Source organism: Mus musculus, chromosome 16 (genome assembly GCF_000001635.26).
Source record: "Mus musculus strain C57BL/6J chromosome 16, GRCm38.p6 C57BL/6J".
Taxonomy (NCBI): domain Eukaryota; kingdom Metazoa; phylum Chordata; class Mammalia; order Rodentia; family Muridae; genus Mus; species Mus musculus.
Genome location: NC_000082.6, coordinates 73931106 through 73946360, shown reverse-complemented (window position 1 = coordinate 73946360; position 15255 = coordinate 73931106). Strand labels below are relative to the sequence as shown.

General features: G+C 34.9%; 1 protein-coding gene across 25 annotated transcripts in view; it reads left to right on the top strand.

Moving 5' to 3' along the window:
• Positions 1 to 15255, top strand: part of Robo2 (roundabout guidance receptor 2) — a 1555468-nt gene that overhangs the window by 1501083 nt on the left and 39130 nt on the right. For 16 of the 25 annotated variants that reach the window (XM_006523038.4, XM_030249139.1, XM_030249140.1 and 13 more), the window contains 4 exons: positions 6063 to 6105; positions 7503 to 7630; positions 12493 to 12774; positions 13190 to 13315. In XM_006523038.4, coding sequence (XP_006523101.1) covers positions 6063 to 6105; positions 7503 to 7630; positions 12493 to 12774; positions 13190 to 13315 — 579 coding nt within the window. The remainder of the gene's footprint in view (positions 1 to 6062; positions 6106 to 7502; positions 7631 to 12492; positions 12775 to 13189; positions 13316 to 15255) is intronic. The other 9 variants (XM_006523049.4, XM_017317016.2, XM_006523046.4 and 6 more) reach the window with 1 other exon arrangement.

The window sequence follows — 15255 nt, the reverse complement described above, 5'->3', positions numbered from 1 at the left end:
GCTTGACAAGAGTTGTCCATTTTGTACTGTCATGACTCATTGTGATTGATGTCCGGGAGCTTGCAGAAGGGATGCTAACTCAGAATGTGCTTTGCCCTTCAGATATTTGGAAGAAGGCCAAGCTGAGAGAAGCCTTTCAAAAACTTTAATACTTAATTGATAGATGACTGACTCTGAGGATAGATGTCCTTTATCCTTGTCATTTGCCTTCTAACAATTGCTGCTCTCTCATAGATGGGAAGCAAATGAAAATTTACCAAATCCCTGGAAACTCGCATTTTCCATCTGGCTTGGGATAGTGTCTCCATATTTTCTTTTCTAGTATCAGATCTTCTAAGTTTTTGGATTTTTAAATTTTTGTCTTTACAGACGCTAGACAATTTGGGATTTTAAATAGGAATGGAGAGTTATGCACACACTCTCAACAGTTTTTAGCTATAGTTTCCATGAATGAGTGGATGATCCATACTAAAAGCACAGAATAGTGATGAATTAATTTTTTGAACAAGTCTCATAATAACTCTAGAGTAAATATGTGGTATTAGTCTTTTTTATACTTCTTTTCATCAGAAATTCTCTTGTAAATTCATTATTTTACCATTATGAATAAACGGTCAGATAAAACTAGAGCAATGTAATTTCAATATCAGGGTGATATTGCTGAAGTTTCAACTGTATCATCAATACATGGTGCTGCTGCTGAAATCTCTCAGCTTTAGGTCTGTGAATTCTCTAATAATTTGCTTATGAGGGGAGTCATAAGTTTCAACAAATGAGGTCAATCCAAAGCCTGATTTAGATCATTATATAACATAATTATGTTTTTTTTAACTTGAATAAAAATATAGTCAATAGTTTGATATAGTCTCTTTCTTAGGCATCATAGACTTTGAATGAAGCTAAATGAAGAAGAAACAGGACTGTAGACTGTTTAAGGCATCACTTTTCCCTACACCTTTGTCCCAAGTCTATTCTATTTTATGGATATTTTCTTTATTTACATTTCAAATGTTATCCCCTTTCCCAGGTCCCACCTTCTAGAAACCCCCTATCCTATTCCCTCTCCCCCTACTTCTAAGAGGGTGTTCAAACACTCACCACCCACTCCTGCCTCCTCGCCCTCACATTCCCCTACACTGGGACATAGAGCCTTCACAGGACCAAGGACCTCTCCTCCCGTTGATGCCTGACAACGCCATCCTCTGCTATATATTCGACTGGAGCCATAGCTTCTAAAGAGTAAGAAATAATTACTGGAGGCACAGAAATAGCTTTCAGTGTGAGACACAAAGTCTGGCAGGATGCCTTCCATGCACAATATATAGGCAAAACCCTCACTGTATCTCATTATATCTTCTCAAAAACTTGCTTTATTATTTTTATTATTGTTGCTGTTGTTATTGTTATAAAAGTAGCACTGATGAAATTTGAAAGGAGGAAAAAAACCCCAAACAAATGCAAAATTCTGTTAGTGTTGATAACTTTCTTTGGGTACCAGTGAATTTATCTTATTTACTAGAATGGGCTAGTGGATTAAACCTTTATCTCATAAGCAAATATCAATAATAAATCAATCTAATGCATTAAAATCATCTTCGAGGAGAATCTGGTCTAAGCATGTTGCTGCTGTGCACAGTCAGAAGTAGGGGAATTTTCAGGGCAAGACTGAACATCATTTTTTGTTTTTTGTTTTTTTTTTCTTTCCAATTATTGTCTTCTCATACTTAAATTCTCAGATAGAAATGCACAGCACCATTTTGCTCATGGGTTTATATGTAATATAAGTCTACACATGAAAATTGTTGTTCAATAGGTCATTGTGTCTCATGTTATATGTGCAGTAGCTTTTCATGACTATAGAGCAAGTAGTCACATTTATGTCCATTTTCATAGAGGAAAGCAATCAATCCCCTGGTTCCTGTGTCAGAGGAATCTGGTTAAGGGAAGAATTCACAACTTCAGATGCTAGAAAGTAAAAGAGATTTGAAGAGAGATTTATAAAGAAAGTATTAAATGAGCTTTTAATACAAAGTGGACATATGGCCACAATTATACTAGTTTTCATAGCCAAAATAGTGAACACTTAAATTTTGAAAAGTAAATTTAAATACATTGTATTATATGTACACATATTACTCTGCTTATCTCTGGAAGACCAGCCTGTGCTCTTAACCACCGAGCAATCTGTCCAGCCCCAACTTTTCTTTAAATTTATAATTATCAGAGTAATCAAATTTTAATGAAAGATAGCCTCTGTTCACTTTTACAGAGATATGTTATATTATGTGAATATTATCTATAAGATCAATATTTATGAAAGCTTCATACACACCAACAATTTAACATGATTGAGGACATTGTAACACAGTAAATACTCCATGCATGGATTTTAGAACTGTTGGTAAATAGAAATTATTTGACAGACAGACCTATGCAAATGCAGCTCAATGACTTGATGGAGTTTTTATAGTCTGATTACTAGGCTTGGTTAATGCTTATTAAAAAGGATTAATATATTAATACTATCATGAAAGGGAAGAAGGCTTGGCTACAGCATTAAAGTTTCAATTTGGAGGAGGAAAATGTGACCCAGTAGAGATAGGCTTTCTAGAAGCTTCTTTGCTTCAAAATGTCAATTTTCTTCATAGTTACATTTCCTCCCTCATTCCTTCAGTTCTAGCAGGCATGGCAGGAGGATTAATTCTGCCTTGTGACATTAGAAGCATAGAATTGCTCTACATATGACACAAACTTGGGAAATCTCTTTTCCTCCTGACTTTTAAGTTAAAAAAAATAAGTTGGAATATTTATTGCAATTCTAAAATATTTTAGATCTTCATGTCTTCAGTCTCTCCCAGTTGCTTCCTAGAAGTTCCTATGTTGAAATGCTAGCAGAAACTCCTGATTCTCAGTCAAGGTCCTTTCAAATTTATCTCTGATAAACACAAAGTGACTGCTCCATGCTTAAAGAAACAGTGGCTCGGAGTTTGCCAGGCATCCTCCTTGCTGATCCCAGGCTCTTTCCACAAAACGGCAAATATTTCTTTGAAATGAGAACTGCCTCAAAGCAGCGCTCTATTGGCTGTGACGTTATTTTTCTTTTATTCTCTCTGCATGACTTCTAAAAAATGCTGCTGAAAGATCATATACAATTTCCACTGTAAAAATTCTAATTTGTTCATAATTTGTCATTTGCTTTTATTCTGTTGTTAGATGTGTTCTATTTTCAAATTGGAGCACCTGGTCAGAAAGAAAGAAATTGTCCACTTTCCACCCTCATTTAAAAAAAAAAATCTGGCTAAGAATAAATACCTAATATCATCACTCTGGAGGAAGAGCCAGGCTGATGTTGGAGCAGGGACCAGACTGTTGTACAGATTGTTCTATACAACGAGGAAGCTAACCAGGGCTACATAAGGATACCCACTCCCTTAAAAACAAAACAAAACAAAACAAAACAAAACAAAACAAAACAAAACAAAAAACCAAGTAGTTAATGCTAGTGTGATAACAGGTGTGTGTGTGTGTGTGTGTGTGTGTTTGACAGAAAGATACAAGATAAAAGTCTCATGTCTACCAAATTGTGTGTGAACATCATTTTAAGTTACATGAATAATTACAAAATGTCCTACAAATTTTTATGTAATTTTTATACAAAAATAGAGATGAATTTCTTCATTGAATCTTTGGCAACCTGCTATGTCTAGAGCCATTTTAATAAGATTTTGAATGATGATTGAGATATAAAGAGGAAATGAATTTGTTTGAACATAGAGTATGAATCAGTTTAAAACCAAATCCTTCATACTTATATTTAGTTCCCAAGTAGTAAATATAAAGCATATCATAGCATTCAATAACTGAATATTAGCTCTAAAGAATGCTGTATTTCTGTTTAGGTTTTGGGTATTAAATCATAATTATTTGTACGTTATGGAAAATTTGGAATTGGCTAATTTTAGTGTCTTTAGTCTATTTATCCCTTTTTGTTGTATATTTGTTTCTCTCATTATCACAAAGTTTGGATGGGAAGAAAGAGTCTCTTTATTAAGCAAAGCTATGTATCTTCTGGTGCATCCTTTAAGCAGCACTTATCGTTTTCAGAAGTGTAGCCTACCAGACACTGCCTCCTGGCCTACTAGCCATGATATAGCATCTTCTTAACTCCATTTTAACCCTTAATATTCTGTTGTAAACCACATCGCCAGTAAGATGCATGAGACGAGGGGCTGGTTGTCAGCTGTACTGAGTCGTGGTTTGTGTCAGTGCATGTGTGTGTTCACAAAGGCTTGTGTGTGCTATTTAGGTGTTTGTATAGTATGTGCACTATCATTGCTTAATACATTAATATTTAGTTATCAAATGAGCACAATATGGTAGAGCTTCACTGCTGGTATCAAATCCTAAGCCCCTAAGTGGAGTGATAATCACTATCATTTTCTTAGAAGAACTGTCTGTAAGTAGTTATAGACAGATGTAAAGGTTCCGTGTCGATTGTCTCGTAGCACATTTGAGAGCCTTCCTAAAAGCTTAAATGGCAGTATATGTGGGGGCCCTACAAGACATTTTTGGAGCCACATGTCAGTCTTTAAGTACGATAGACCCTTGGAATTAACGTTTTATTTCCCAAAGATGGCATTATAACAGATAATATTACCTTCTTGATGACTATCTAGAAAAGTATTGCGGTATAATATTGCAAAAATTCAGGAGTGCTCTTCTTGTTATCTGAAGCTTGAGAAAATGATGAGTCATAGAAAACTTTCAAATTAAAAATTCTCTGTACATTGTGAAAACATATCTTATTTAAAATGAGCACTTTCTCTGAACAATAAATTATTTTCACATTTGTCACCAAACAAATCATAGACCACGTAATTGGAATCTTCTGAAGACCAGGCTGTGTTCATTTTTCTCCCATCATTCAGTGATCACTTTAGCTGCTCTGTAAAGACTTGGGTCCAAATTGCAAGATCCTAACAACTTTTCCTTCTAGAGACTTTCAAATAGCAAATATGTTTTACATAAAAAATCTAGTTTGATAATTAAGTGACAAAATTTGATACGAATAAACGTGAAACTCCGGGTACAGGTAACTCCACTGCGCTTGCCTATTCGCTCTTGTTACAGGAAGAGTGGATGCTATTGAGTACACTAAGCCGGAGATGCTTTTAGCTGCTTAAGGGAATATAATATCCCTTAAGTACCAATCACAGTGAAGCTCAAATACATCTTATCTAAAAGATTTTGTAAATGGGATGATGGGGCTGAACTGATATTCGAATCCTTTGGTCAGTGCTTTGGGTTGCTTTCATGTCCTGGCTTGTGAAGTGGTAACCATTAATTGGAAGGAAAAAGAATCATGACAATAGTGACAATGATTCTACTAGATGCTCCTTGGTGCTTTTATTCTTAATAATCTACTTAGCATGAAAAAAAAAACCTTGAGATATTAACACATAACTGGAACTCGTTCAGTATCAACTGTTCACAAATTACATTGTCATGAGAATACTCTTCTATATTAATAGCACTTTATGTCTGCTGTAATTAGAACCATTCAATACATAATGCTTGTAGGTATGCCTAAAATTATCTGTGATGGGAAATGTGTGTAATCAATAGTTTCTGTATTTTTATTAGAACTATATTACCAAGTAGAACAATGCTAGTTCTCTTCAAGGTGTATTTTTGTATTGTTCCTTCAAATAAGATACCTTCTTGTTATCAATAAATTATTACATTTAATAATTCCACAGTAATGCTATAATACCCTTCTAGTAAGACTGCATATATACCACTTCTTACAGTTTTCACATCTAAATACAAATTGCCACTCTGGCTGTTTATTTTGATTAAAGCAACTTGAAAAAGTCTATTAAATTAGGAGCAAGTGATGACTTTTTCCTGAGCCAAGCCATGGCTTGTTGTTACCTATATAATTCCATTAACTATACTGTGTTGTAATTCCCAGTCTTCATCTCTAAACTGAGGCCCAATAGGTAGCTGTTATTCGTGGTGATTAATACTAACTATGTGTGTATGTCTTTCTTTTATTATAGTAACATTTCAAAGAGGAGATGGAGGACTAATGAGCAATGGGAGGTATGCTAAGGAGTTTCTTTTTATTATTATTTTTAATCAGTACTGGGGAAATTCTGTAGTGAGAAGCTATTATTGTAATAAACGATCACTTATAAGTCTGAGAATTCTAGGAGGAATTAAATGGCTTACCACAAGGTTTAATGGTCTATCTGTTGTACACTTTAGAGGAATCAAGTCCAGATGTTTCATATCTCCCAGATGCCCCTGAAGAAATTAGTAGTAAATATCACAAGGAATGTGTTCATTTGTTAGCAGGATGTTTATTGCATTAATTAGACATTAGCAAATGAAGTTGCTGTTGTTTAAGACTCCTTATTGGCTCTCACTAAATTGCTGTGAGTGAACAATTACACATAATCGATCACAAAGTAAATGATTCATGGATGATGAATAGGCTGTAGATTGATAGAACTGGATTCCACAACTTGGGATACTCAATTGAAATTGATAAAAGCTGATAACAAACACATATATCCTCATCTATTTTCCCTTTGCCAATATGGAGATTGTAATTAGGCTCTGGTAATAACTTCCAATCTCCCATTTAATCAATATTTTAGCAAAAAGAGATTAAGTCTAATGAGAGCTAGCGGATATAGCAAGAAGCAATTGAATCTTCTTATTGCTGTTTCCATAGAAACACATGTTTCTCTTAGGGATTATACCAGAAGGGGTCTATCAAAAAAAGTACAACAATTATAGATGATCTGTTTCTTTGTAAATATGCTAATATTCTGGAAAGGAATCAGAATCCCAGCTCTACGTTAAATAATAAAAGTACTCATTAAATGTGATAGGAAAGAAGTTTTCTTCATAGACCATGCTAACGTGTTGAGTCTCATAACTGGATCTTTTACTGCCTTAAAAAAAATCCTTAACAAGCCTTTTTATTTTTCAGTGAGGGAAATATGGAAATGTGCTATGGGTAGAAAAGTATAAGAAATGTTCATTAATTTTCCTCAAGCTATCAACCTCCAATCTAGTATGAGGGTTCTGAGTAAGGGAGACAGTCTAGCAAAAACAGATTAAGTTCTCTGGGAATTGGCAGGTTTGGAAGTACTACTCAGAAGAACTGGTCCCTCAGATGTCATCTTACCAGAAAATGTGGTCACATGATTCTACTCTACTTCCTATTCCCCACCAGTTCCAGGATGGACAATTGATTAACTTTTAATGTGGGCAGAATCTCAGGCAAAGCCTCTTTAGTCCCACTGACAGAGAAGATCTATGTATAGCTTTAATGAACTACTGAAGTTATTTAGTTCTTAAGAGCACTTGCAATTTAATTTGAAGTCAATTAAAATCTTATATCTCCTTACCCTTTTTAGCCTGTAAGGATGATGTCAAAATCTCTCATTGAACCCCACAAGCTAATGTTCATTTCATTTCTGTTTCAGCCGTCCAGGTCTTCTAAATGCTGGCGATCCCAATTACCCATGGCTTGCTGATTCTTGGCCAGCCACGAGTTTGCCAGTGAACAATAGCAATAGTGGCCCAAATGAAATTGGAAATTTTGGGCGTGGAGGTAAGTTGTATACTTCAAAATAATATTGTATGTCATCTGGATGTCTACTTTTAGTTTGGTGTTCTGGAATCTTTATTTCATTTTATTTTTCTTCTAAACATTACTATTACATTTTTGTTTCGTTTGTAAGTAAACAAATATGCAATCACATACATACAAGGGAATGCTAGGAGGAAGTATGCAGATCTCAGTTCTCTTCTCCAACTGTGTGGGCCCCAGGGAGCAAAAGGAAATTTGAAATTACAATTGTGTGGAATTGGGTGGGTGGCTTAGTGGCAAAGAGGATATAATCACCAGAAGACCAAAGCATGGTTACCAGTATTCATATTAATCAGCTTTAAATGACTTATAACTCCAACTCCAGGGGATCCAGCATCCTTTACTGGGCCCACACCTGCACTCACAGATGCTTACACACACACACACACACACAAACACACACAAACACACACACACAATTATATAATTAAAATTTATTTTAAGGAGTATCTTCTTTTGTGATTAATGCAATAAAGACATATAGCCACAGTAATATAATTTGCCAACTACTTAAGTAGACAACTTGTCTACTTAGTTGTATATTAATTTAAGCAAAATTAAGGTCTTAAGGAAATCATTAATAACTGAGAAAAAAAATATTGTCCGAGCCTTCACTTTTCAAATATTAGCACATCATCACTAAACCATGAAGCTAGGAATTTCAGTGTTTTTCTACAATTTTGCTTACTCAGTCCTAGACAGTATGCTTTATCAAGTATCTCTTCATGGAGAATATGTTTGATATGATTCCTGTCACATACTGTATCTATGAAGAGTAGATAGCTAAGTGAATAAGACTTGCTCAGAATGAGACTTCTAAAGATCTGTGGTTGAGTGATATTACAAATGAAAGGGGTGATTGCACTGAATAGCTGCTGACACTTCCTGTTATTGGGAGTTGCTAATAAGTTTTCATACTACTATTATCTCTATGGGTTTAATTTTACTGTAAAAATGTTATAATGCAAATACCTGTTACTTTCCCCAAAATATGTCTTCTTCAAATAAAGGGGTATAAAATAACTACAAGGAGAATTGAATGGATGGGTAGAGACGTCTAGACATTTGCTACATCTCTGTTTAGTGCAATCAATATAGGAAGGATGTGACATAAACCATAGAATGTGATCAGCATGATAATAGGCACCAGCAGGTTACAATTGACAATGGAAAGGAAGCTGTATGATTGGCTGGTCAGCTTTGAACTCTGTGTAAACTACATGGGAAATATCTGTACCTAAATGCATCCAAATATCTTCTCCCCACTATGTACTCTTTGCTTTTCCACAAAAATTATTGTTGTAAAAATTATTCAGTTTCCAATACCCATCCAAGCATAGCCTCCTTTTTTGCTTGTGTTTGTATCCAAGCACCACAACATTCTATGTTCAATAAATACACACACAATGAATATTCTGAGTTTGTTAGGTAAGCTACATTAACTGTTAGATATCTTATTCCAATTTAACCAAAGTGTATACATGCAAATTTGTGAATTTTTTCTTATTACCATCTCATTTTTGAAAAGTAAAATGTTTCAGAGGTGCACAATGGGGTCAATAAAAAATAATTGGTAGGTTTTTCTGGTTTCTTTTCAGGGTGGCAGTGTTTTTACGTGTTTACTACTTATGTAGGGAAACCAACATGTGATATTTTTCATGTTTAATAATTTGTCTTTTACAAAGTTATAAAATAGATTATAATATTTATAGTTTAAGTGTTAAGAAATAAAATTTGTTCAAAATAATAAGTTTATATGTGGATGGTGAAAACAGGTAAGATCTAATTTTAAAGCTTTGAATGTTTTATCTACCTGTTGTGGATAGCACTGGGGCTAATTATATTTGATGTTAATTCAGTTCTCCTGTGAGTGACTATGAACAAGGAATGCACTCAGGTGATTTCCTGTAAACCTGCTTCCCACCTTAATTTGTAAAATAAAGGAGAGCTGATGATTGGGCAGATAAAGGGGAAGGTGGAGCAGAAGGTGGAGAGAGAAGAAGAGAAAATTGGAAGAGGGAGAGGACAGAGAGGAGAAGGAGGAAGAAGAAAAGCAGAGCAGAAGCACATGGCTTGGAGAAAGCTCAAGGTCTAAGGGGTCTCATAGATGGGGTAGATGGTAGTGTAGCAGTAGATCTGCCTAATCTAGGCGCACAGCATGTATTCATATTAATTGTGTCGTGTTTTCCTTGCCGGGGCTTATTTGGGAGGAGATATGTCGCAACATCTACACTCTGCCATTTTCTCCAAGTTGACTATGACATGGGATATAGATTTATACAAACATAGGAATATACAAGAATTACGAGAGACACTAACATTTCTCCTTAATATTGGGATTCTAATATATATTTAAATATAAAGAAGAGTATAATTCAAATAATAGAATAACCTACTAGCAAATACTTCTGTCTTTTATCAAGAGAAAAATTGCAAGTTTCCTTGACCATTTCATTAACAAGTGTTGTCTCACTTCCCACCCCCACCCCCAGAGGGTGAATGATGGATAGAAAGTCATAAAACCCAAGGGAACATTTCTACAAATAACTAAAGACTCAGGGAGGAAGGAGTTTCTTTACACAAATGATGAGGCAAAAATCTATATAAATGTATAACTAAAAGTACAACCAAGGTGTTCTCTGCTGCATTATAAATGCAAACTGCAGGGCAATAGTTCTTTAATTTCACAGACTTCAAAACACTTTATCAACAAGACCCTTGCAGTACCAGGCATTAAGGAGGAGTTCTTGGAAACTGGGAGAAATCAAAAAATGGCAAGTGCTAAGTCACTATAGTGATGTCCATTCAGATGCAGCCTGTTAGGAGAAAGACTGGCATACAGTTCCAAACCATCTGATAGCATCAGACTCACATCTACATACAAATATTCATGAGTAATATTCCAATACTTTAAAATTAAGATACTATTTTACTTATTGTTAAAAAATATGATTGCGATCAAATAATATTTGAAGAGAGGACGCGGCTCCAAAAAAAGTCAGTATAGATGCACTTTCACTTGTAGGTTAACTATAATTTAACCTATGAGAGAGAGAGAGAGAGAGAGAGAGAGAGAGAGAGAGAGAGAGAGAGAGAGGCCCTATGTCCAAAGTCGATTTGGTTACAGAATAACGTTACCTACAGTTATGTTTTTTATTAGCTGTTTTCCTTTTTTAATCATCTGGACACAAAACAATGTTTCAAGAGTCTACAAATAAACTGTCCCATAATCTAAGTCTAAAACTTTAGAGACATTCAGGTTTAAGATATCGGAGACTTGGCCCATGTGAGTGAGACAGTATACAACTGAGGCTCATAAATGGATAAGTATTGAGAAAGCAGAAGAACAAGTCGGAAAAGTCATTGATCTGAATAGTTCCACTAATATTACCAAACCTGAAGATTTCTAAGAGTAAAAGAATAGTAATATTAATTAGCTTAAAGCTAAAAACTGAAGGATAAGAAAGTATATAATTCTAAAATCTGAAAAATAAATTTTACTTGCTTATAAAATCAGTGAAATGTTATAATGTTGACTATAATTAATGAGCACACTTGTCTTCATTTAAGATCTTTACTTTGGTAAAGTAAATTCACTTCATTGTAAACATATTGGAGTTCTAACCTCAGAACCTTTCTAAACTCGTTTTTTTGTGTGTCAAAATATATTGTAATTTTTCTGTTATGAAGACAAATTCTGTAACTATAGTAAATTACAAAAGCAAAAATAATTATATGTGAATCTTTAGTTCATGAACCATTGAGAATCATCAAGTCTGACTTATAAGACTTGAAACTTTTTGTAGAATGAAAAAACCAATTGGTGTGAGGTCATCAAGTTAGAGTGTAAGGTTTGTAGAGTGTGTGTTATCAGGGGACACTATAATCAGATTGATATTAATTCTAAACAACTAAAACCAGTGTTAGTCAATTCAGCAATTCCCTAATTTTTTGAAAGAAGATAACAAACTCAGGAGAGAGGTGGCAGATCTGATTATAAACCATCACATAAAGACAGTCCACACCCCCAAGTGAAAAATGAGCTGACTGATATTTATTGCTATCTCTAAAGTTTAATTTTACTTTTGTTGTTGTACAATGTGACAGTATAATTCTCTGACTCTCAGAGCTGGTAGCATAAATTAAACCCTCTGATCAACAAGATTACTCACCCCCCCCCCAAAGTTATGTCCTCTGTATTGTGAAAAGGACTTATTCCTGAAATTTTTCCTCTGTTGTTCACGAAAAAAGAAGTTAATTTTCTACCAGTTATTCTCCATTTTCAACATTGTGAAATCAAGCAAGATAAATTGAAAGTTGAAACTTCAGGAGAAATGATATTGCATAGTGAGGGAAGTGTAATTTTGGACCATTGTTATTGTAACTGTACCACAGTTGTGTTTTGTGTCTTTTACACTTACGTGGAAAGAAAGTATTTCATCTATAATTTGTAGATTCGCTTTTAGCCAACCTTCTGTAAAATGCTAGCAGTTTTGTTTTTTTTTTTTGCTTTTAAAACCAAGTGAATAACAGAGTATGTTTTTCAGTTGTGAAACATCTCAGATTTCCAGTTCATGCTAAGAGAAAATCAGAAAGGGACTTAGTAAGCAGTGAGACATGAAGGGCGTGTGTCGAGGCTGCCTGTCACTGGGGTTGATGGTATGACAACGGTTGTATATCATCTCCCCTTCATTGGCTCATGAAGCCCATCTCTGCTGCAATGCAGACGGGCAGGGTGACACATTTATTTTTCATCTTCAGTCCTGATAGTTCTGGGTTCCTGTGCATCATTAAATAGTTTCATTTCCCTATGTTCCTCGCAGATGTGCTGCCTCCGGTGCCAGGCCAAGGGGATAAAACAGCGACCATGCTCTCGGATGGAGCCATTTATAGCAGCATTGACTTCACTACCAAAACCACTTACAACAGTTCCAGCCAAATAACACAGGCCACCCCATATGCCACTACACAAATCCTGCATTCAAACAGCATCCACGAACTGGCAGTTGATCTTCCTGATCCACAGTGGAAAAGCTCAGTTCAACAGAAGACAGACCTCATGGGATTTGGTTATTCGCTACCTGATCAGAACAAGGGGAACAACGGTGAGTCACTCCTCCACTCCTCGTGTCTTGAGAAATTATTTTTCACACCATTTATGCATGAGATAGAAATTTGTATTTATCGTTTAGTGTCCAGTTTAGTGATCCATTACAGGCTTATTACCTAAAGTAAAATAATGGCATGTACATTTCCAGCACCTTTAAGTGATCACTCCCACTGACCCCACCACTGCTGAATCCACCATCACACACCAACACCGATGGTTTCATTCTTTTAGCATTTTTTTCCCAATATAACCAGAAATCCATCTCTACTTCCATTAGGAAAGGACAGATCAAACATTCTTCTGCTATCCCACAACATCTGCTTCTGAGTTGCTAACTGCATGTTCTGCATGGGCTTGTGCTGTGAACTAATCACATGATGCCACTATGACCTCTGCCCTTTAACCCTTAGCCTTACTTTACATCCCTGACTACCGATTGGCTGAGGGATTGTCTAATAGAATGCCACACAACCAGTCACAGGATTTCAGCACCACCAGCTCTCACAACAGCTCAGAAAGGAGTGGCAGTCTCTCAGGTTGGTTTGATCACAGTAAGGAGAAATATTTGTTTGTCAAGAGCATATGACCTGTGTTCCTAGCTAGCATTGAAGAAATACTGAATCACAACCCAGTTCCAGGCATTTATCTAGCAAATGGAAGTGAAGTTATACTTCGGTTGGGGGGAGGAGGAGGAGGAGGGAGAATATTGCTGTCCCTCTTTTGTTAACTGTACAGGGATACACATGAAAAAACTAGACCTAACTTCCTCAAGACTGCTCATTGAAGAACAGGCACATTTTGTCTGACATGAGCTGTATTTATAAGTCAAGGAAACTTTTTTAGTATCAAGACTATACAGGTATTTACTTCTAGATCATCGATTTTAGAAAATACATCATAGAACTGACAATATTTTAGAGCATTGTTATACTAATGTTTGGGCAATGCAACATCACAGTTTTGTATAGTTTTTTCTAAAGTATCACATGAGAGGCTTATTTTCTTTCAAATCACATGATACAGTGATAAGTATCAACAATAAATACGGATAATTATTAATATTAATCTAAAAGCCATACATGTAATATTTTATGTGGCTGCATAATTTTATATTATAAATTTCAACATGTGCTTGAAAGAATTGAGCTGAACTAACTATGCTGCAGGCATAATAGAGCACACAGCTGTAAATGTAATTTGTTAGAGTGAATGCATATCTATCCTAATATGCACCATTGACAATGTTCTACCATGACTAATCTTGCCTCGAACACGAAGACATTGTGGTAGACACACTTTCCCTTGCCAGTATATTCACGCCTTGGATTGTCGGTATCAGCTGTCCATTTCGAATTCATCATGTCACACAACTGGTTTTATCTCTTCAGATGAGTGATATGCCATTTATATGGATGCTTTAAAAGAAGTATAAATAGTGAGAGATTACAGTATGTTGGTGATTGGTAGAGATTTCAAGACCATAAAGAGTTAACTTTCAACACCACCGGGATTACATTTACTAAATTACATTTCCTCAGGAGATAGAATCCTCTTAGTCTCAAATGTTAATGCCCTCTTTTCCCTCCAAAATGAGGCATTGCTCTTTTTGCTTATTGGTAGGATTAGATACATTATAGAATACAAAAAAAAATTAAACATCTGTTATGAATTTAAAGAGGCTGAATAACATAGGAGAACTTTAGGAATGACCTTATATGTCATTTGTTCTGTCATTTGTGTATAATTATTCCCACAATTGTTCTGTATAATTAAAAAGTCATTTTCCTGAGGCTTCCCTTTTACTTCAGTAAAATATATGTAACTATCAAAGGATGTATATAAAGAAGGCTGCATACCATAAGCCATAGAGTCTATAGACATGCAAGCCAGCAAACACATGGTATAGATCAATTGTCACCAGGTTTTAAATGTTACTTTTTAAGTAGTTCTAAGCAGAACATGATCACAGCAGTGCTTCCTGCTTTTTGAGCCCAGCAATATCCCAGATGATATTTATGTATAGATCTAGGAGTTATAATAAATACTTTATCTACATTTGAATGCAAAATTACTTAGAAATAGAATTTTTGGGAGCTGAGAATTAAATTACTATCCCTTCTTTAATATACTGTTCAGTTTATACCCCAATGGAGTTTACTATGTCTGTTCTGCTTCATAAGGAGGTATGATTAAACTACTGTATGGCTAGCATTGAGTATCATGTTTTAGCATTTGTAAATTATCTGTATACATTGATAATGTTTTTTAAACTCATAGAGATTTAAAAAACTTTCATTTCTGACTTATTTGAGTTAATATATTTCATTCTTTAAAATATATTGCAGTATATTTGTTTTAGAAGTTCTAAAACCTCAGTTAAAAGTCAATTTATTAAAAATAAAAAACATTTTAAAAACATAACTAAAATAATAATCCCACATATATATATTATATATATATATATATGAAAACTACT